Source organism: Berghia stephanieae, chromosome 1, assembly GCF_034508935.2.
Source record: "Berghia stephanieae isolate SIO BIC M18660-M18661 chromosome 1, UCSD_Bste_1.3, whole genome shotgun sequence".
Classification (NCBI taxonomy): Eukaryota; Metazoa; Mollusca; class Gastropoda; order Nudibranchia; family Aeolidiidae; genus Berghia; species Berghia stephanieae.
The window spans coordinates 30,167,100-30,188,385 of record NC_088360.1 but is presented as its reverse complement, the minus strand read 5'-3'; the positions used below and the strand labels follow the sequence as shown (position 1 = coordinate 30,188,385).

General features: G+C 35.8%; 2 protein-coding genes across 3 annotated transcripts; both read left to right on the top strand.

Moving 5' to 3' along the window:
• The first annotated feature begins 1,224 nt into the window (after positions 1-1,224).
• On the top strand, positions 1,225-7,221 carry LOC144971487 (uncharacterized). 2 transcript variants are annotated; one of them, XM_078912459.1, is made up of 3 exons: positions 1,225-1,286; positions 1,798-1,937; positions 2,276-7,221. In XM_078912459.1, the coding sequence occupies exon 3, from the start codon at positions 3,832-3,834 to the stop codon at positions 6,532-6,534; it is 2,703 nt and encodes a 900-aa protein (XP_078768585.1). In that variant the 5' UTR covers positions 1,225-1,286; positions 1,798-1,937; positions 2,276-3,831; the 3' UTR covers positions 6,535-7,221. The 2 variants fall into 2 exon arrangements, with proteins under 2 accessions (XP_078768585.1, XP_078768576.1); XM_078912450.1 differs by lacking the exon at positions 1,225-1,286 and having other exon boundaries at positions 1,597-1,937.
• Positions 7,222-13,601: 6,380 nt separating this feature from the next.
• LOC144966179 (uncharacterized protein F54H12.2-like) lies at positions 13,602-14,903 on the top strand. Its single transcript, XM_078902365.1, has one exon. The coding sequence runs from the start codon at positions 13,602-13,604 to the stop codon at positions 14,901-14,903; it is 1,302 nt and encodes a 433-aa protein (XP_078758491.1).
• The last annotated feature ends 6,383 nt before the right edge of the window (positions 14,904-21,286 follow it).

The following is a 21,286-nucleotide window of genomic DNA, read 5'->3' as shown; positions in this document are numbered from 1 at the left end:
GGTCATAAAGTCTTAACCTTGCTCTGGGTATTTTCCCATCGTTTGATATAACTATTCCCGCGCTTATGGAGTCAGCGTTTTTTTTGGCCACGCCTACAACGTCAGCATTTTTTTGCCCAGTCTTGTAAAGTCAGCATTCTTTTACCCTATAAATTCAGCTCTGCTGTTCGTTTTTTCCATTCCACTGCAGCGAGCTTGCCTTTTCCGTTAAAGAAATACAAGTTCGAAGTGATTTCTTCTATTTTTTGTGTGTTTGAGTTTTAATTAACTTAGATTTATTTTCTATTTCAATTTTCTTCACGATGGAGCCTGTACCGATAGGAAATAGAAATATTCACATAAGTGTAGGTGAGTTTAACGGTATCCCGAAGATACACATACGTTATTACGGGAGTAACGACGACGGAAAACTTCTACCATCGAAAAAAGGCATTGCCTTAAATAGAGACGAGTGGAAAGCATTACTAAAATTGTCGAGAAAAGTGAACGATATATTAGCAAACCAAGACGAAAATGAAGAGGATAGCGACGAACCATCGACAAAGAAACTGAAACCTAAGAAAAGAAACAAGAACATGTAAATTGTCATTATCATCATCATCGTTATCGTCATCAACATTTGTTATTAAAGTTAGGCATTATTGTTCTGAGGAATACTTCTATCGTCCGATAAGTTTATAGCTTTGAACAAAGAAAGAATTGAAAACTTTGTTAAAATTATCAAAGAAAACATACGACATATTGACCAAGGAAGAATAAAAAAAGACAGCGATGAATCGGCAACTAAAAAAAAAAGAAAACAACAAGAAAACATGAAGAAATAGTCCTCGTCATTACCATTATTATCGTCATCAACGGTAGTCTGACTGTTTTATTTTAGGATGTGTAACACTTTCAAAAAGTTTTACTTTTTTAACAATCTGTGATATGTGTTTGTTTTTTTTTTTTTCTTCTCCTTTAGAAGAACTTTAATATGGAAAACTTCATTCAATTTTCTAAAAACCACTTAATGAAGCATATATACGCTATTGATATTTCAAACTGCGAAGGATGTCGCATTTTCGCACCCAATCAAATGGCGCATGATTGTTTGATGCTACCCCCTGAAGATAAGATTGTGCGATTTTTCGAAGAAGCATTTGACAATACAAAAGAAACTGTTACAACTAAACTTAAACCAGTGTTACAGGCATTACTGCTCGAAGATGTTGTAGGCACAGAGGAAGCCGTTCGTCTAGTGTGCTTAAACAACGACCCTGAACCCTCATCGATCGACGGAGAAAATCGTGAGTTAAATGATAAATAGCATTATTATTCAAATGAAAAGACATCGCCTTTAAAGATTACATTTGTGTCTTTTATATATAAAATATTTTAGTTTAATTATTATTTTAGTATTTTTACCTCTTTAAAAAAAAAAAAAAAAAAAACAAAAAAAAAAAAAACAAACAAAAAAAACAAACAAACAAACAAACAAAAAACAAACAAACACTTCTTTTTGTCTTTTATTTATTTAATTATTATTTTTTTATTATAGTAGTATGCTTGTTTTCTTGTTGTTGTTGTTTTTTTTTTGTTTTTTTTTTTTGTGTATTTTTAGGTAATTGTGATAAATATTCAATATTTAGTTCAATAGTTATATATAGAACTCTCTTAATACATTTGAGTTATAATAGGATTGATTTTAATATTATTATTGAAATGTTTAAATGTTTGTATCCAAATTTATCTAATTACCCTATATGTCTCTTCATAACGCTACATATTTCGACTAAAATAAGTCGTATCTTGTTTCAGAATTTGAGGACACTCAACAACCATCATCAAAAGCTACCGAAGTCATTGAAATCCTATCGGACAGCGATACAATTGAAATCTCGGATACAGAAGATCAATAAATCCCCAAATGATAAAAGGAGTGAGCTGACCCATCAATAGTAAGTAGCAATCTTCTCTTATTTCTCTGTAATAATTACTTGTATATATACATGATGACCAAAATCAAAAATTGATGTATTTTTTTTTATTTATATTTTTTTTTGGATCTATCTTAAACTATCTTTGATTTTTCTTTTTGTTTAATTCATTCATTCATTCATTCATTCATTCATTCATTCATTCATTCATTCATTCATTCATTCATTCATTTTTTTTTGTAAATGTATGTATTTATTTATTTGTTTATTGATTTATTTACTTTTACAAATTGTACTATATGTCTTTACTTGTAAGATAAACAGTTCTAGTTTTAAACTAAACCATATGTTATTTTCAGAACCGGAAGAAACCCATCGATTATACAAACGAAACCGGAGCCTCCCCAACAGTGGTATATTGACAGCGTGTAAAAAACAAGGACAAGTCAAAATCTGAATGAAGAATTTTTCAAGACTCTTAAACAGATCGTCTAGTGATTAACAGTGAGATAATATTTTTTCTATAGTTATTTTTTTTTATTTATTAGTTGTTAGATATGTCTTTCATTTAACTTTAAAAATTTTTACTTTTTATTCTTTTTTTTTTTAGCATTTTCCTCCCGTTCTTTTTTAAAAAACAAAAACAGAAAAATTGTTATTTGATTATAGTAGAATTGTATATTTATAGTTGTTACCAAGCATGTACATCTGTGAAATTTGTGGCATTAGTTTTAAATTATTACATAATTTAATTCGTCATAAACAGAAACATGACAATTCTATAGTACATACTTGTTTGAAATGTCAAAAGAACTTCTCTAGGAAAGATAGTTTACAAAACCATCAAAAAAACGTAAAGTGCAGTTCACCAGAAGAAAAATTGAAAGAAAAGCAGTTTAAAGAACAAAATAAAATACAAGAGAACGAACAGAAGTTAAGAAAACAAGAGCTTAAAAAACAGCAAAGAATTTTTAAGAAACAACAGCGTAGAGATAAACAAAAACAAAATCGTCAACAACGACGTGAACAACAGCAACAACAACGTCAACAACAAAAACAAGAACAAAAAGGAAATAAAATACAAAAACAGAAACAAACTTCGTCAAGTTTATTGTCTACGAGTTATGTAGAACAAACCGAAGAAAATGAAACTGTATTGCGGTTATTAGAAGAACATCGTGAATCTATTAAGACACATTTTTTAGAAGGGATTTTTCAGTCCGTGTACACAATAGAATGGGGCTCTCCCTATATCCTTCAACAACTAAAGGAAATTTTCAACAGGCAAAGCGTTAGATTCAAAATCAATTTTAGTCATTCTTTTCTTTTGCAAAATCAAGAAAATTCGGAATATCGTTTTTTCCACGGGTCTATTAATAATAACAAAGCATTAGAAATTCCCAGACTTATTAGTAATTGGAAAGATTTTGAGGAATTTATTGAAAATTTTAGTAATAATGATCATTTGGAATTTGCCCGTCAGCATAGACCAGATAGTCGTTTCAGGGTTCAGGCTATTTTATCGACCACGTTTTATATCAATAAGATGAAAGAGTTTCCTATTGGTTGTTGTAATGTTAACATTCCCGATTCTGTTAAAAATAACAAATACATATATACTCTACAGTACAATTATAACAGGACCAATGATTTTTTCAGCGATAATTTATGCTTCTTCAGATGCTTATCTTTGGCTCGAGGAAAACGGGTAAATGACTTAGACGACTACACTTTCTCCTTGTTTAGCTTGTATACATCAACATTTCCAACAACATATCCGGGTATAAGTATAGGAGAACTAGACAAAATTGAGAAGTTATTTGAAATAAATGTCATTGTTTAAAAGTATGATACGGATCATGTTCCCAACCGATATGTAGTCTTTAGGAGAAGTGCAAACTCTTTTTCTAATACGATGTACGTTTTACTTGTCAATAATCATTTTTGTTATATTAGGGACCTCGAAAGGGCTATTAAGATATTTGGTTGTTCTCACTGTAGTAAACTCTGGACAAAACATTCGAATTTGTTACGACATGAGAAAGACTGTAAAGGGGATGCAACTAAATCTAGGTACCCGGGTGGAATTTTTCAACTTCTTCCAACAGATTTAGAGAAATTAGCAGATGCTGGAATTTCTATTGATCCCGATTACGTGTATCCTTTTAGGTGTACATTCGATATCGAGTCTTATTTTAATAAAGATAACTTACCCGAACCGAAAGCTCAAGCAAACCGAACAGTGTATCACGCCAGACACTTACCCATGTCTATAGCAATCGCTTCAAATGTTCCAGGTTATGAACAACCCGTATGTTACATATCCGAAGGTGATCCTCAAAAGTTAGTAAATCGTATGGTAGACTACTTAGAAGAAATTAGCATTCACGCTTTCACTATTCTCAGTGAAACAACATTCAAAAACACATACGAGCAAATAGGTGATAATCAGAAATTGAAAGCTGTTTTAGATAAATATCTACATCAAATGGTTGTAATAGGTTTCAATTCTAAAATGTATGATTTAAACGTTCTTAAAACTTACCTTGTGAAGAAACTAATGAAAACAGAAGATTTCAAAGTAGTAAAGAAAAACAACAGTTTTCTTTGCATTTCGAACGATAAGCTAAAATTTTTAGACGTTTGTAATTATCTGGCCCCCGGATTCAGTTACTCAAATTTTCTTCAAGCCTATAATGTAACCGAACAGAAATCTTTTTTTCCTTATGAGTACTTTGACAGTCTAGAAAAATTAAAGGAAACGTCACTCCCACCTATATCAGCATTTTTCAGCTCGTTAAAAAATTGCACCATCTCTCAAGAAGACTACGCTTACTGTGAGAAAGTATGGGAGGAACAGGGAATGAGTACAATGAAAGACTTTTTAGTTTTCTACAATATTCGTGACGTAGGACCAATGTTAACGGCTATTGAACGCATGACGCAATTCTATCAAGAGCTAGGTTTAGACATTTTCAAACAAGCGATATCGATCCCAGGGGTTACGTTAAGATACCTGTTTAAGACCATTCCTAGAAATGTAATATTTTCATTATTCAACGAAAAGCATAAACATCTTCATCAGCTTTTAAAGTCCAACATCGTTGGTGGACCGTCGATTATTTTCACACGTTTCGTAGAAAAGGGTAGTACATTAATCAGGGGAGATAAACCCGTGCAATCTTTAAAAGGTTATGACGCTAATTCCTTGTACTTATACTGCCTTCAGCAAGATATGCCTAGTGGTTTATTTGTCCGACGACGTAAAAGTAATGAGTTTAAATCTGAGAAAACAGACAAGTTTGGACAGGCAGCGTTCGAATGGCTCGAATGGATGAGTCATATACAAAGGGTGCCTATTCGTCATAAATTCAACGGAAGGGAAAAAAATCTAGGTCATGAAAAACAGGTCAAGGTCGATGGGTATGATGAGACGAATCAAATTGCTTACGAATTTCAAGGTTGCTTCTATCATTCTCATTCCTGTATTCAGGAAAAGACCATGATATGTAATGAAACATTTGAACAAAGAAAACAAAAAACAGCGCAGAAGAATGCGTATATTAGAGATATTTTGGGAATTACTCTGATAGAAATCTATGAATGCGAATGGAAAAAAATGAAAAAAGACCCTAGAATATCTGCCTTTTTACGGAAATTACGCCCGCTTAATAATAACTGTTTTAAGAAAGGGACCCGCATCACAAAAGAATCGATACTGTCCGCGGTTGATAGAGACAAAATTTTCGGTTTTGTTCAGTGTACTATCAGGGTCCCGAAAGACCTTTATTCTTATTACGCAGACATGCCACCCATCTTTAAAAATACCCTCGTTGCAAGAGAAGATATAGGTGAAACCATGTGTCAATACGCCGTGAAAAATAACCTATTAAGACAACCTCGACGAACTCTGATTAGTAGTTACCATACCGAAAGCATATTGCTGACCACACCGTTGCTCAAATGGTATCTCAATCACGGTCTTATTGTAGATGATATTCAAGAAGTGATTGAATATATGCCAAGTGCATGCTTTTCAAATTTTGTGCAAAAGGTTTCAGACGCTAGACGTGAAGGCGATCGTAATCCTGAAAATAGCATCTTAGCCGAAACCATGAAATTAATGGGTAACTCGGCTTATGGTAAGACTCTCGAGGCGCTTGATAAACACACGACAGTTTTATACGCCGAAGATGAAAATGTTGTATCAAAAACCATTAATAGCCCTTATTTCAGAAAAATGACTCCGTTGACATCGACTTTACATGAAATAGAATCCGCAAAACGTACCGTTCTTTGGACGCTCCCCATTCAAATTGGATCATTTGTGTACTCGTACGCAAAACTTAGAATGCTACAGTTACAATACAATTTCATAGACAGATTTATTCCAAGGGCAGATTATCAACTTTTTGAAATGGATACCGATAGCTTATACGTTGCATTTTCCGACTGTAATATTCAAAGCCTCTTAAAACCGAACATGATTGATGAATTTTACAAACAGTATCATACGTGGTTTCCGAGTATTGCTTGTCCTGAACACATTCGAGAGCTAGTTGAAAAACAAAGCAACTTTTCACCATATCCTTGTTGTCGCGTACAGCAAAAAATATGACAGACGGATACCGGGTCTCTTCAAGCTAGAATTTGAAGGAGACGGGGGTGTGGCTCTTTGTTCGAAGACCTATATTTGTTTCAGAGAAGGGAAGTCTAAAACGAGCTGTAAGGGTTTATCAAAGCGATTGAATGAACTCACAAAAGAAAAGTACCTCAAGGTTTTGCAAACGCAAAAGAGTGGTGAGGGAGAAAATAAGGGTTTTCGTGTACTAGACTCGGACGTATACACATACACACAACAGAGAGCTAGTCTATCCTACTTTTATATAAAGAGAAAGGTTTGTTCAGACGGAATCAGTACAGATCCTCTTCTGGTGTAACAACCATGGACCCGCGTTTCAAACATCCTTTTACATGTCTCATCGCCGGTCCTTCTGGGAGTGGTAAAACTGTATGGGTCACAAAATTTATTGAGCATTTAAATCAGATGATGAGCCCGCAACCTGAAGAAATTATATGGTGTTATGGAGAGTGGCAGAGAACTTTTGAAGCGTTACAAGGGATAACTTTTATAGAAGGGATACCAAAATCTTCCTTTTGGGATGGAACCCAACACCGTCTTGTGATACTCGATGACTTAATGGCCGAAACTGATGACAGCGTAACTAAACTATTTACAAAAAAATCGCATCACAATAACATTTCAGTGTTTTATCTTGTACAAAATCTTTTCTCAAAAAATAAAGAACATCGCACTATCAGCTTGAATGCTCCATTATCTCGTAATTTTTAAAAATCCACGTGACCGTTCGCAGATCGTTCAGCTGGCAAAACAACTGTATCCCGGAAAGACAAATTTTTTACTAGACGCATTTAAGGACGCAACAGACGTACCTCACGGTTATTTGGTGATCGATCTTCGACAGGATACACCTGACCATCTTCGTGTAAGAACAGACGTTTTTTCTCCTGAAAAACAAGTTGTTTATATCCAAAAGTAATGTCTAAGCGTGTAAAACGTAACGTTTCAATGTTGAAACTTCTTGGAGAGGCTAAACCCAGAGTAGCAAAAGCAGTTTTAAATGGAGCGTCACCGGATCTAATCAATACGTTATGCGAATGTGCACTGAATATATTACGCGGTAATCTTCCGCTCAGTCCAGTACAAAAGAAGCGTTTGATCAGACACAAGAGAAGTTTAAGACTTTTATCAAAAAAAGGCTCTTCACCATCTCGACAAAAGAAGCTTTTACAAAAAGGTGGTCTATTAGGTGCCCTTCTTCAACCTGTCTTGGCTACTTTAGGTGGAATACTAGCGGGTGGTTTATGAGATGGAGCATGCCAAGAAAATGGTATTGGTGGACCAACGTCTCTTGGACTCAATCCACACCCGAAGAGAATCACCGATAACCGAACCGTCCACAGAAAAGCTTTGGGATCTTGATCAGCAGATGAAAGATATTCTAACGCGAAAAGATATGAACTCAATCGAAAAAGCAGAGTTGTATCAACAAGTGCTGTGGAAATTCTTAAAGCGGAAAGATGAACGATCACATCAGATGGTAACTAAGACCAATCCTCAATCAATAAGAACACATGACCCAATAGAACACGACACTTTAACAAAAGATATTATTGAGAGCGTACCTATTTCGTTGAGAAAGAAAGCGGAGAGATTATTGGATTATCTCAAAAGACACACAGAGCTTGAATGGAACCCGAGAGGGGAAATTAAATATCGAGGTAATATCATCCCAAATTCAAACGTTCTTGATCTAGTCAATGACGCACTCCGCAAAAGAAAGTCTGTCAACCCTGAAGGATGGGAATATTTTGCTCGTGCTCTGCAGGAATCCAACGTCCCACGTGATTTCATCGGTCATGCTGACAGGTGGGCGTATATTAGACAACGTCCGTCGAGGAATTTAGAAACGGTTAAACCGGAGAGAACATCTGCCTGGGTCTCATTCAAATGAAAGGAGATAAAACACTACGCGCTCGCTATTACAATCCTAATCAACCGGGATCTTATGGCGGTATTAAACCGTTAAAGACTGCTACGAAACTTAAAAAAACTGTCGTCAGCTCTTGGCTTTCTCATCAAGACGCATACACCCTTCATAAACCCGTTCGTTACAAATTTCCGCGTCGACGGATTATTGTAGGTGGAATAGACCATCAATGGCAGGCTGATCTCATTGATGTTCAACTATTGAAATCGTACAATGACGGGTACAGATACATTTTGACGTGTATCGATGTCTTCAGCAAGTTTGCGTGGGCTGTTCCTATAAAAGACAAAACGGGAGAAACGTTAAAAGATGCTTTCAGGACTATTTTAGAGTCTGGTCGAAGAACAATCCGGCTCCAAACCGACAAAGGCTCCGAATTTGTCAATAAAAGCTTTCAGCAATTTCTGAAGCGGAATGGGATTGATTTCTTTACTACTGAGAACGAGGATATTAAAGCTGCGGTAGTTGAACGATTCAATAGGACTCTCAAAGAAAAACTGTGGCGTGTGTTTACTCGTCAGAACTCTCCTCGATTCAAAGACGTATTACCCAAAGTAGTGAAAAGTTATAATCATTCTTATCATAGGAGTATCAAGTTACGCCCTGTTGACGTAACAGAGAAAAATCAAGGGGCCGTATGGAACACATTGTATTTGGATGATCGACCTAAAAAGAAAACTAGTGCAAAACTTTTGATCGGCGATCGTGTGAGAATAAGTAAAAGTAGGCGACTGTTTAAAAAGGGCTACCTACCCTCTTGGACCGAAGAGTTATTTACAGTGACAAAATCCATTTCAACAACACCTAGAACCTACCAAATTACAGACGATCAGAACGAATGCGTGCGCGGAAGCTTCTATAAACAAGAACTGCAAAAAGTTGGTGCAAAAGAAATCTACAGAATTGAGACCGTCTTGGATAAGCGTAAAAGCGGACAAGAACTTTTGGTGAAGTGGGTCGGTTACGATTCATCATTTAACTCTTGGATACCAAAGTCTTATCTTCGTGTTTACAATTAATTATCATCCTTGTTGTTTTTTGTTTTTTTTATTTTTTTTTTGGTCTTGTTTTTTTTTCCTGTTTTTTTTTTTTTTTGTTTTTTGTTTTGTTTTTTTTTTTTTGTTTTTTGTTTTGTTTTGTTTTTTAATTTTCAAATGGAAGGATCCGAAAGTGAAAGTAATAATTCCAACAGAAATTCATCTTATTGGTCTATGTTTGGGAAACGAGTCCCTAGAGGGGAGATCGTGTTCTTGTGTCAGATGATGATTGTGTCGATTGTTGTGTCTGTATCATTATATAACTCACAGTGTTCCAAAAGCGATCTTTTAGTTCAGCCCGCTTTACCCCTGCTCTCACAATGCATACTGTCACGCTTCACCGATTTCTGCTATTCAGTCAGAGCCTTTTGTGACTATTGAAATTATCAACCTTTGTTATGGTTTTTAAACCTGTTTTTAACTATTTTAAAAATGTTATTTATAAATACAAAGTGATTACTTAGAAAAAGGAGAAGATGATCTTTATTCTGATATAATTTTATTAATAATAAGATGTATATAATTTTCACACTAAACATTAACTTTCAGAGTATTTTTGAAAAAAAATTCACTCAAACATGCATAATAAACTCTTAATTATCTAAAAATTTAAACGACCAAAGTTTTAAAAAAATTCACTAATTAAAAGTCAAAGACTATTTCTAATTAGTCACAAAATTTCACATGTGCCGGAAATTTGGTTATTTCACTATTCCGTCTGATATTTGAACCCTCCCATTCAACATTCGACGTCCTTGAGGATTCAATATGCAATCTCTCTTGTATTACAACTCCAGATTACAGAATATAGTTAGAATGCCATCAAACATACTTTAATATTATATATTCACTTTCTTTAAAAAGCAGATACCCAGCACTTTCTCTGTGTTTACAAAAAATTGAATTCATTTTATTTTAAAAGTCATTGTGAAAACTAGTAGAGTCCATTAATGCGTCCAAACCCATTTATAAATTAGATATTAAGTAATTTGCGTATTGAGTGATTTGCGTGTCAATGCATGTGTGTGTTTATATTTGTGTATGTGTGTGTGTGTGTGTGTTTGTGTTAGAGATGGGGAGTTGCTAGTGTGTGTTGGTATGTGTATGGATATGTTTAGGTATGAGAAAGAACAAAAAGATTTGTGGTGGAGGATGTAGCTATTGAACGGAGGATAGTTGGAGGGAGAAAGGGATAAGGAGAAAAGAGAAAAAAAGGGGAGGGGATTGAGAAAGCAACATATAACTCAAAATATACAAATAACAGCTCTATTTTTAGAGGAAGTTTAACCACGTAATATGTCAAATATTTACAGATGTTTAAGTATTATTTTGTTTGATTCATCAAATTTTCATTTCTCTCTAACTTTTTTTTTTGGGGGGCACATGCGACATGATATCAGGAGAAACCTGCAGGAGGTTACTTTTTATTATTGTTTTTAATTGAGATGATTCTGTTCTCATTGATTGTGTTCTCTTTTCAATTTTTGAAATTGTTGAATGTAGCAATTCACCTCCTTGTTCTCCTAAAAGACCTAGACCAAAGTATATTTCTTCATAAAAGGTATGCAATGGGTTTCCAATATGTGGTGTTTTGGAAGTACATTTTGAGGAAAGTAATTACGGTATATTGTCATATATTTTTCTATCTTGCTATTAACACTTTCTATTACTGTCTCTGTGACTGGTTTTGTGTGAGAAATTAGTGAATGTATTTCAGAATAAGCTCCATTTATTTCATCAAAACATTTGTTTATAGTTTCAGCTTTATCTCTGATTAATTTATTGTTTGTATACATGTATGTTTTAGAAACGACATTTTCAGTGAGTTTTTCGTAAACGTCTTGTGTGTAATATCTATGGCAATGATTTCCTATGAAGCTACGACTATGACATACTTGAGATATGATTTTGTTTGTTTTTAGTATATCATCAAGAGAACTGCAGACTGGCCCACATCGTTCTGACAGTTTTTCTTTATGAACAACTAAGGCTATTTTTTCTTCTGTGATTGGGATCTTAGTTTCCCATTCTTTTTTTCTCTTGAGGCACATCAGTAAGCAATTCACAGGTCTTGTAAGATTCTACAACTGCTAGTAGACTCTTATATGTTTTCATGTCTCTAATTTTCTTTTCACATTTATAGCATATAACTTCTGAATATTTATTTTTAAGGTCCGTTCCAATATCAATGTCAAAGAACAGTTTGATTTCATTTTTGAAGTCACAACATAGTGAATTGAGATTTTTAAGTGTATCTCAAGTATATGATCCCTTTTTTACCTGATAGGTGAAATCAAAAAAATCATAAAAAATAAACTACGCTTCGCGCACTAACCGAACTTTCACACCAAAAAGACAATAAAATTTTAAAACTTATAAATTATCAACGAAGGAAATCTATCGTTTGGTTAATGAGATATCACTAATTATATTTGAGAAATCACTTTTCAAAATTCTATTATTTACATACTTTTATAACCCAAGTTACAACATAACCAATAAACTTATTTTGATAAAAATTTCACAATGATGTGTAGCAAAGAAGGGTAAATGATATTCAACTAAAAATATAATGTTATATTCAATTATCGGGGTGAAAAAAAATGTTTGAATTAACACAAAAAAACGAAAGATAGGGATTAGTAAGGAATGCACCCAGGATTAAGATTACCTGCCGTGAAATCACTGACTTCACGGTTCAGTGACTCAGACTAAAAGATCGCTGAGAAGCAATTTGGAACACTGTGAACTTGACGCGTGACGGAGAAACAGACAGACTATGGGTAGCGCTTCTAAGTAGTTGTCTCGGTTACGTTCTTCCAAATCCAACACTGAATAAACGAGTTTAATCATGTCTTATTTAGTCTTACCTTCTAATAGCAGCATGAGCTATTTTCCGAATAATTCTCCAGGGCATTATTTTACAAAACTACCAAGAGTGTTAGATTTATCGACAGAATACGAAGTCGGTTTATCAGAAATATTATTCAGTAACACGAATAACAACATCCTTGAGAATGAAGCATTTTTCGAGTTTAGAGTTACTAACGACAGCGAACAAGATACCGTACTCATCCCATCGGGTTTATACGAGTCACCGGATGAACTGGTTAAAACGATGATGACTCATATAAGAAGGAAAATAAAAAAGAAGCACGAGGGTTTCATCAAATTTTATTACGACCGTGCAACTCGCAGAGTAATGATAAGGCTATATAAGGAAGGAACTTTTTTGCACTTGAGTTCGACATTGAGCAATCTCTTGAATATTCCAAATCATTATTTATACGGTCCAACGTCTGTGTCGAGTGAAAGGCCATTACATCTAAACGTCGGATTCGAAGCAGTATACGTATATTGCAACCTCGTTCAACCTAGAATAGTTGGGGATAGCGTCGTACCTCTTTTGAGATGCGTACCGAGCGGAAATAGAAGCAAAGACATAGTTCATCATATTTTTGAGAAACCTAACTATGTTCCTCTCAGACTATTTAATTTTGACACGGTTGAAATCCTTTTAACCAACGACAAAGGCGAACCTTTGACATTTGCTTCAGGGAAGTCTATCGTGATACTTCATTTTCGAAAGAAGAGATTCGATGCGTAAACAGTCGTCATGACAAAAGGGATCGTGTTCAAATCCAATCAAAAAGGTTACGATGATTATTACTGTACTCAAGCAGGACGTGGTCTACCCGTGTTTGTTGGTGGAAGACATCAAAGAGGTCGAGGGCTTGGGAGTATCTTTGGTGGTATTGCAAGATCTCTGTTTCCCATCTTGAAATCGGGCGCTAAAACATTATTAAAAGAAGGTGCAAAAACCGGTGCCTAAATAGCATCTGACGTCATTTCCGGTCAGAATGTTAAAACAGCTTTAAAACGACGCGCGGGGAGAGTGGGAAAAGATTACTCAACAGAGCCGTGGGTGGTTTGACTTCAACTTCATCGCCGCCGCCGCCGCCGCCACCCGGACGTGTGACTCGGCGTATAAAACGACGACGACCTACTCAGACACGACAAAAGACCAGGAAGAGACGTAGGAAGAACGTAGCTCAAGACATTTTTGGTTGATTATCATGGCTTTGTTACATCCCTATTCCGCAGAGAGTGTACACAGCGGACTCGATCTGTTCTCATTACCCGTCACCCAGACTGCTGTTCAGGATGGTTTGTTTGTGGAATACCATCCGATCTCTACTTTGTCGAGTGGAGGTCCGATCGAATTTTCGATCAGCGGGGGGACGTCAGACTACTTGGATTTGCATAACACATTTATGCACGTACGCGTTAAAGTAATAAAGGCGGATGGAACTAATTTAGACGCCGATAGCAATGTTGCCCCTGTTAACACCTGGTTTCATGCCTTGTTTTCACAAGTGGATATCATTTTGAACGATGTTCTGGTGACGTCAAGTGAGAACGTTTATCCTTTTAGGAGTTTTGTAGAAACAATGTTGAATTATGATCAAGGTGCGAAAAGGAGTCACCTGACAATGGAATTTTTTCACGAGGACACCCCGGGTAAACTAGAAATAACGGATAGTACAAATGCTGGCTTCGATGCACGGAAAGAGCTGGTGAAAGAGAGTAAAGAAGTGGATATGATGGGAAAACTACATTTAGATTTCATGCATCAAGAACGGTATCTAATTAATGGAGTTGATGTAAAGTTGAGGCTTATCCCGTCTAAAGATGCTTTCCATCTCATGACCGATGCTGAGGGGTTTAAAAGTGTAATTACACACGCCTCGTTGTATGTTAGGAAGATTAAATTAAACCCAGCCGTGGCCCTGCCACACGAGGAAGCACTTCACATCGGCAATTGTAAATACCCCATGAAACGCGTTGTCCATAAAACCTTTTCTATTCCAAAAGGAAATTTAAGTGCAGTGCAAGATAATTTGTTTTTATCGCAAACCCCGACTAAGATCGTACTGGGTCTAATCGAAAGCACTAGCTTTAATGGAAATTACAAAAAGAATCCTTTTAATTTCCAGTACTTTGATCTGTCCTATCTAGCCCTGTACTTGAACGGAAAACAGATACCGTCCAAAGCACTAACTCCGAATTTCAGTAGTAAACAATATGTCAGAGCTTATCACAGTCTTATGCTAGCAGCTGGACTGGTTAACAACGATGCCGGAAATGGAATAGATTATAATGCTTACTCTCAGGGTTATAGTCTTTTTGATTTTGATCTGTCACCATCGCTATTAGACGGGAACCAGTTTGAACTGGTAAAAAGCGAGTCGCTTAGACTAGAACTTAAATTCTCGACCCCACTAGCTGATCCGATCATTGTGTTCTGTTACAGCGAATTAGATAGTGTAATAGAAATTGATCGCACTCGTCAGGTGATCACTGACTTTTCATCATGAACAACGTAGAAATCGAAACGATGTTAAACGGACACGTTAGGGCGAGACGAATTTTTCGAGGTGTTTATCCTAAAGATAGACTTCCGAACAACCCGAATTCTCGTCAACCCGCTGCGTACATTATTAACACAGAGTCGAGTTCCGGTCCCGGAAAACATTGGGTATCTGTGTATTTTAACGGGATGGGAAAGGCAGAATATATGGATAGTTTCGGGTTCCCGCCTTCTGCGTATCCGACAATTCAAAGATTTGTGGAAAACAATAGTCGAAGCTGTAAACACAACCCGCGTATTATTCAGGGTATAACCAGTTCCACATGTGGTTTGTACGTTATATATTTCGTGTTGAAGAAAAGTAAAGGTGAAAGTTTGTCAAAACTTTTATCTATTTTTAATCCCTATCATTTTCGTATGAACGATTTAAAAGTGGCAAGAGCTGTTACTCATTTATCCCGAGGCACCTTGGTTGGGTAATCTTAATTGGAATGTTTGTTGTTTAAAATAAAATAAAAATAAATAAGATTCCTTATGATAAAATTTATTTCGTGTACACAAAACAAGACATAATTCTATTTACTTTATACCTTAATATATGATTTTTAAAATGAAGAAAATGATGATGATGATGATGATGATTATGATGATGATGATGATAATGATGATGATTATGATGATTATGATGATGATGATGATAATGATGATGATTATGATGATTATAATACAATTGATAAGCATTAACCGTTTGCTTTTGATTGATTGATCGCTTATGAAATTAAGACTTGCTTTAAATTGTTTAATTACAAATATTTTGTTGTTGATGATGATTATGACGATGATGAAAATGATGTTTATGATATATGTAACATTGCTATCCATTAATCATTTATTTAAAAAAAATGTTTAATGATTGAGTGTGTGAATGATCATTTTATAAGATGTGTATGGTGTATGAAAGTGTTGTTTATATTGTTTTGTTTTTTTTTATTTGTTTTTTTTCTTTCGTTTGTTTCTATGATCTTTTGTTTTATCATATTTTTATAATTCTATCATTATTATTATTATTATTATTATTATTATTATTATTATTATTATTATTATTATTATTATTATTATTATTATTATTATTATTATTATTATTATTATTATTATTATTATTATTATTACATTTCTATTTAGATCGTAATCTTATTTGGTCAAGTTTTGTTGTTTTTGCTTTTTGTTTTTTATTAATATTTATAGAAAATTATAATGATGATTTAAAAGCTTGATATGTGAATGTGTGAATGACCTGAGATCATTATTGTATAAGGTGTAACTGGTGTGTGAAAGTACATTGCTTTCGATGTTGTGAAAAAAAATAAAACAAAATGAATTTTATTCACCAACACATGGTTTTATGTCTTTTTTTTCTGTGTCTGTTATGGTTTTTGTTGTAAAAGAAGATTTTAATTTTATTATATGGGGAACTACTTTTGTTTCAGTTTCGAAATGTTCACATTAAATTTCAAAGAAAAATTAGCATCAAAAAAGAATCCTTCGAAACTGTAACAAATTGTTGGGTAATATAATTATAAAAGAGTAAACAATACAAGATGAAAAGATATCGCTTCTTTTATTCAAAACATAAAAAATGATTCGAATCATCAATATGATCATTAACTCAAAAGATAATTGAGTTGTTCGATTACACTCCAAATCACAAAGTAAAACATCATGGGGAAAAGTACTCGATTCGTCCAACGATTGACGGGCGAAATCTCCTGTATCATAGAGGGCCACCCACCGTTTGTCTTAATCCAGCTGCTGAGTTTTTTGTCCACATATGAACCCACAAATAAAGCAAAGTTTTCTCTATCCGGGTGAATACGGAGTACACGCTTAATGTAACATAAAAAAACAATGATTCTACCCCAGCTGATCTGAGAGAATAATTCGTCTGCGACGATATACAATTGTTCTCTGGTTTCTATCAACGGACAGGTCGATAAATGTTCGTGAATATACTTATCATATCCTGCAATTGCTTTCTGATAACGATCATCTATCTGTTGATCGAGAAGCAAATCTTTCACAAAAAGTTCCATTTCAGTATCAGTCAAGACAAAAGTACACGAATTCATGAGACGCATTATCCAATACCTTTATGGTATAATCTGACGAGGCATCGCTAACCAACCACCGTGTGATTCGAGCCAATGATTAAGTTTTTTCTCAAGATGAAGACTAACGATCTGAGAAAAATTTTCCCTGTCTGGATGACGTAAAGCTACTCTTCTAGCGTAAGCAATTAGAATCACTACCCTATACCAGTTGATATGCTGCTAAAACAATGTATCAATCACCGAGCAAAAACCCAATGGGTTACCCAATACTGGTTGTTGAAAGAGTGATTGATGACAAAGATGAAAACATTGATCTATCACGGTTTTAACACAATGGAACATTTCATCTGGTTCTACATTGAGAATTAATGCTTTCACAAGACCACTCATTTTACGATGACACTGTCCCGACAAAAATATATTTCAAAGAACCAATCAAACGGACGAAACTATGACAATATGATATCCAATCAAGATTGGAGAATTTGAAAGAACCAATCAAAATGATTTAGACTACCGGCTGCTCTGAATGACCTTGACCTATTTTTTTTGCCGCGCTGAGTGCGGCTGACGCCTGAGCTATTTGCCCTTTGACCTTTGAGGGAATCAATAGACTTTTAATTGATTAAATTAATAAGTCATTAGACTCAGGAGCAAGAAACCAATTTAAAAGAACAACGCGACTCAGCGTTATAGTCCTTGGACTGTACTGCGTGACCTCAATTTGCGCTGCGGCGCTGCGGCGCGGGTGAACCAGTCGGAACCTAATAACACCGGATAGGATCCTTTTAGCCATTCAATCAGCTGTATAGCCCTATTATTACGCAATTAACGATTCGATACATAATCGATGGCAAATCGAACACTCAATAAACACACGCGCTCATCTTACTGATCAAAACAAACAATGCGTATTAACAGTTAACAAATAAGAAGAAGAAAAAAAAACGTCCAAAGTATCAATCAAACGGAATGAGAACTAAGCATTGGTATAAGAGATGATGACAACCAATCGGATACTAGATATTTGAACTTGTAGGTTTGAAAGAACCAATCAAATGATTTCAATAAGCATTAGTATCAGAAAACTAGGTCAAATACAATCTAATAGCCAATAAGATAATTGTATATTTAATCAATAACTATGAGTCATTAGACTCAGGTGTACGAAACGGACTTATTATAAAGCATTTGACCATTCGATATATAATCGAACTCAAAATGGGAATTGAATAAACATTCAATAACAAATAATAACAATGAGTCCTTATAAATACATAATCAAACTAAAATCAATACATAATAGATCTAAAAATATCGATTAGCAGGTAAAAAAACGATCACACCAATCATCCACATCCATCTTTTAAATCTGGTTCTAGTCATTCAGCTCACTATATACTACTGTTGTTTCCATTAGTGTTATAATATTTATCGTTTAAATAGAACTTAACAGCGTTGAAAACAGGCTCACAACGTTTATTGATGCACTGCGCTTAGTTAAATAACTCATTACACATGCCAACCCGATAAGACGTATTAAACCAACAAAAAATGTGTAACCTTCAACGTTTCTAACCTGATTTAAACAATATTATAGTGAGAACTACGCATGAAAAAATAGCTGGCTAAAAACAATAACAAAGAACTGAGGGACGTCAATTTCGTTCTATCTATAATTTTTTTCTCTATCTTGATGTACAAGGGATATATAAAATATTGGACTACACAAGCAGCCATTTTTTCGGGCAAAGACATCGATGTCAAAAACTAGAGGGATCTCCACACTTTTCAGCCCGTCTTTCGCAAAGACATAATATCGACCAACGGTTGAGGGAGACACCTCATAAATGTTACACAGAGCATGTGACTGGTCATCAATATAGTATGGTACATGCTTGCTATTCTTGAACTATTTTCACTAAATAGAATATAATATAGAAAAGTCATTTCTGGGAAGGTGGATTTTTGGAACAGCACCGTTTCGAGCAACAACAGCAACCTGCACGTTGTGATCATACGAGTTTAACAATCGGATTACTAAATTATGTTAGATCGTGCCATAATAAAACTCTGGTTATAATTGACATAACTGATAATCACAGAATGACTGTTTTGTCATCTTGGAAACACGGCTTAACCATTCATAAGATGACCACGTTCGGAAAGCGATAACACCCGAAGGCTTTTGTGTTAAATCATTTCCACGCGTTGGGAGGAAAGGAGGTAGAATTCCAATCATTTACAACTTGTCACTCTTTGAAAAGATATCATTACAAAATGATAATTTTAAAAGGTTTGAGTACGCTGGATTTGCCATTCATGAAAATAATTTTAAAAAGTAGTTTCACTGTATTTACCGTTGACCACAAAACAAAATATCAACAAATGATTATTTATCAGAGTTAAGTGATTTGTCTATTCAATCTATAAACAAAAAGCATCTATTTTTATAGGTGATTTCAACATTGATTATTTCGGAAACAAAAATTAATCTAAAGTATTTCGGGAGCTCATTGATACAAACAAATCTATCTAACTTGTAAGCGGTCCTACAAAAACCATGGCTACACAATAGATCATGTCACTGCAGACAGTGAACATTTTCTCCCTTCACATGTCTTGAATATTGATAAATTGATCTCGGACCATAATTTAATTGTGTTTAACGTTTAATTTCCAATAACGTACGAATTAAAAAGTATTATAACATTTCGTAATATGAAGAATATAGACATGAAATTTTTTTTAAAAGACCTTGACCAAAACGTTAAAAATCAAATTGATGCAAAATAGTCTCCACGAGTTATTTGTTAGTACAGTGTACAAACACGCTCCCTTAAACACTAGAGCAGTGAGGGTGAGACGTCAAGCACCCTGGTATAATACAGCAATAAAATTGACTGGATTAGCCAGGAGGCCGGCATAAACAAAATGTCTCACGATCAGAGACGCTGTGAATAAGAATCTGTACATCGCGGCTAGAAATGATGCGAAAGCTTTCAATTTCAGAGCCAAACAGAAATTCTATGAAGAAAACCTGAAAAACGTCAGGCGTTCGAGACAATTCGTTGCCTTGACCAAGAACTGCTGGGACAACAAACGCAAGCAGCTCTAATCGATCGTGCAGATCTATCAACTCGCGTTGTTTGCCCGTCTCCACTTCGTTACCAACCACACTCCCCTTCCCCAACCCATATCTTTCTACATGCCTTATTCGTCTCTGTCCGCCTCTCTACTCCCCCCCCCCCTACCTCACAGTCATCCCAATCAATCCTACCCCTACCACACCAGTCCGCCTCTCTACCCCCCCACCTCACAGTCATCCCAATCAATCCTACCCCGACCACACCAGTCCGCCTCTCTACTCCCCCCCCCCCCCACCTCACAGTCATCCCAATCAATCCTACCCCTACCACACCAGTCCGCCTCTCTACCCCCCCCCCCCACCTCACAGTCATCCCAATCAATCCTACCCCTACCTCACCAGTCCGCCTCTCTACTCTTCCCCCCCCCCCCACCTCACAGTCATCCCAATCAATCCTACCCCGACCACACCAGTCCGCCTCTCTACTCTCCCCCCCCCCCACCTCACAGTCATCCCAATAAATCCTACCCCGACCACACCAGTCCGCCTCTCTACTCCCCCCCCCCCACCTCACAGTCATCCCAATAAATCCTACCCCGACCACACCAGTCCGCCTCTCTACTCCCCCCCCCCCTCCCCCACCTCACAGTCATCCCAATCAATCATACCCCGACCACAACAGTCCGCCTCTCTACCCCCCTCCCCCCCCCCACCTCACAGTGATCCCAATCAATCCTACCCCGACCACACCAGTCCGCCTCTGTACTCCCCCCCCCCTCACCTCACAGTCATCCCAATCGATCCTAACCCGACCACGCCAGTATTTCATTACGTTATGGTGAGATAGCAATGAGTTAGATGAGCAGTAATTGTTGTAACTTCATAAGGATGACTGGAGAAAATTTAATTGCTCTCAGCCAACGAATTTCTATTTTCTATATATCACCACTACGCTTGTTTGTACACACACACACACACACACACACACACACACACACACACACACCTAACACTAGTCTTCTTCGACAAGAAAGATAAAATGCATCGTGTGTGAATTCCAGCAATGGGAATCATAATGCTCATTGAAACTCCTGATGAACATTTGTTGTGCTGGTATGCCTAAACCAAAGAAGAAGACCATGTCCCTTGAATGTCGATTTATCGGTTTTTACTGTACACATAATTTATTTTAAT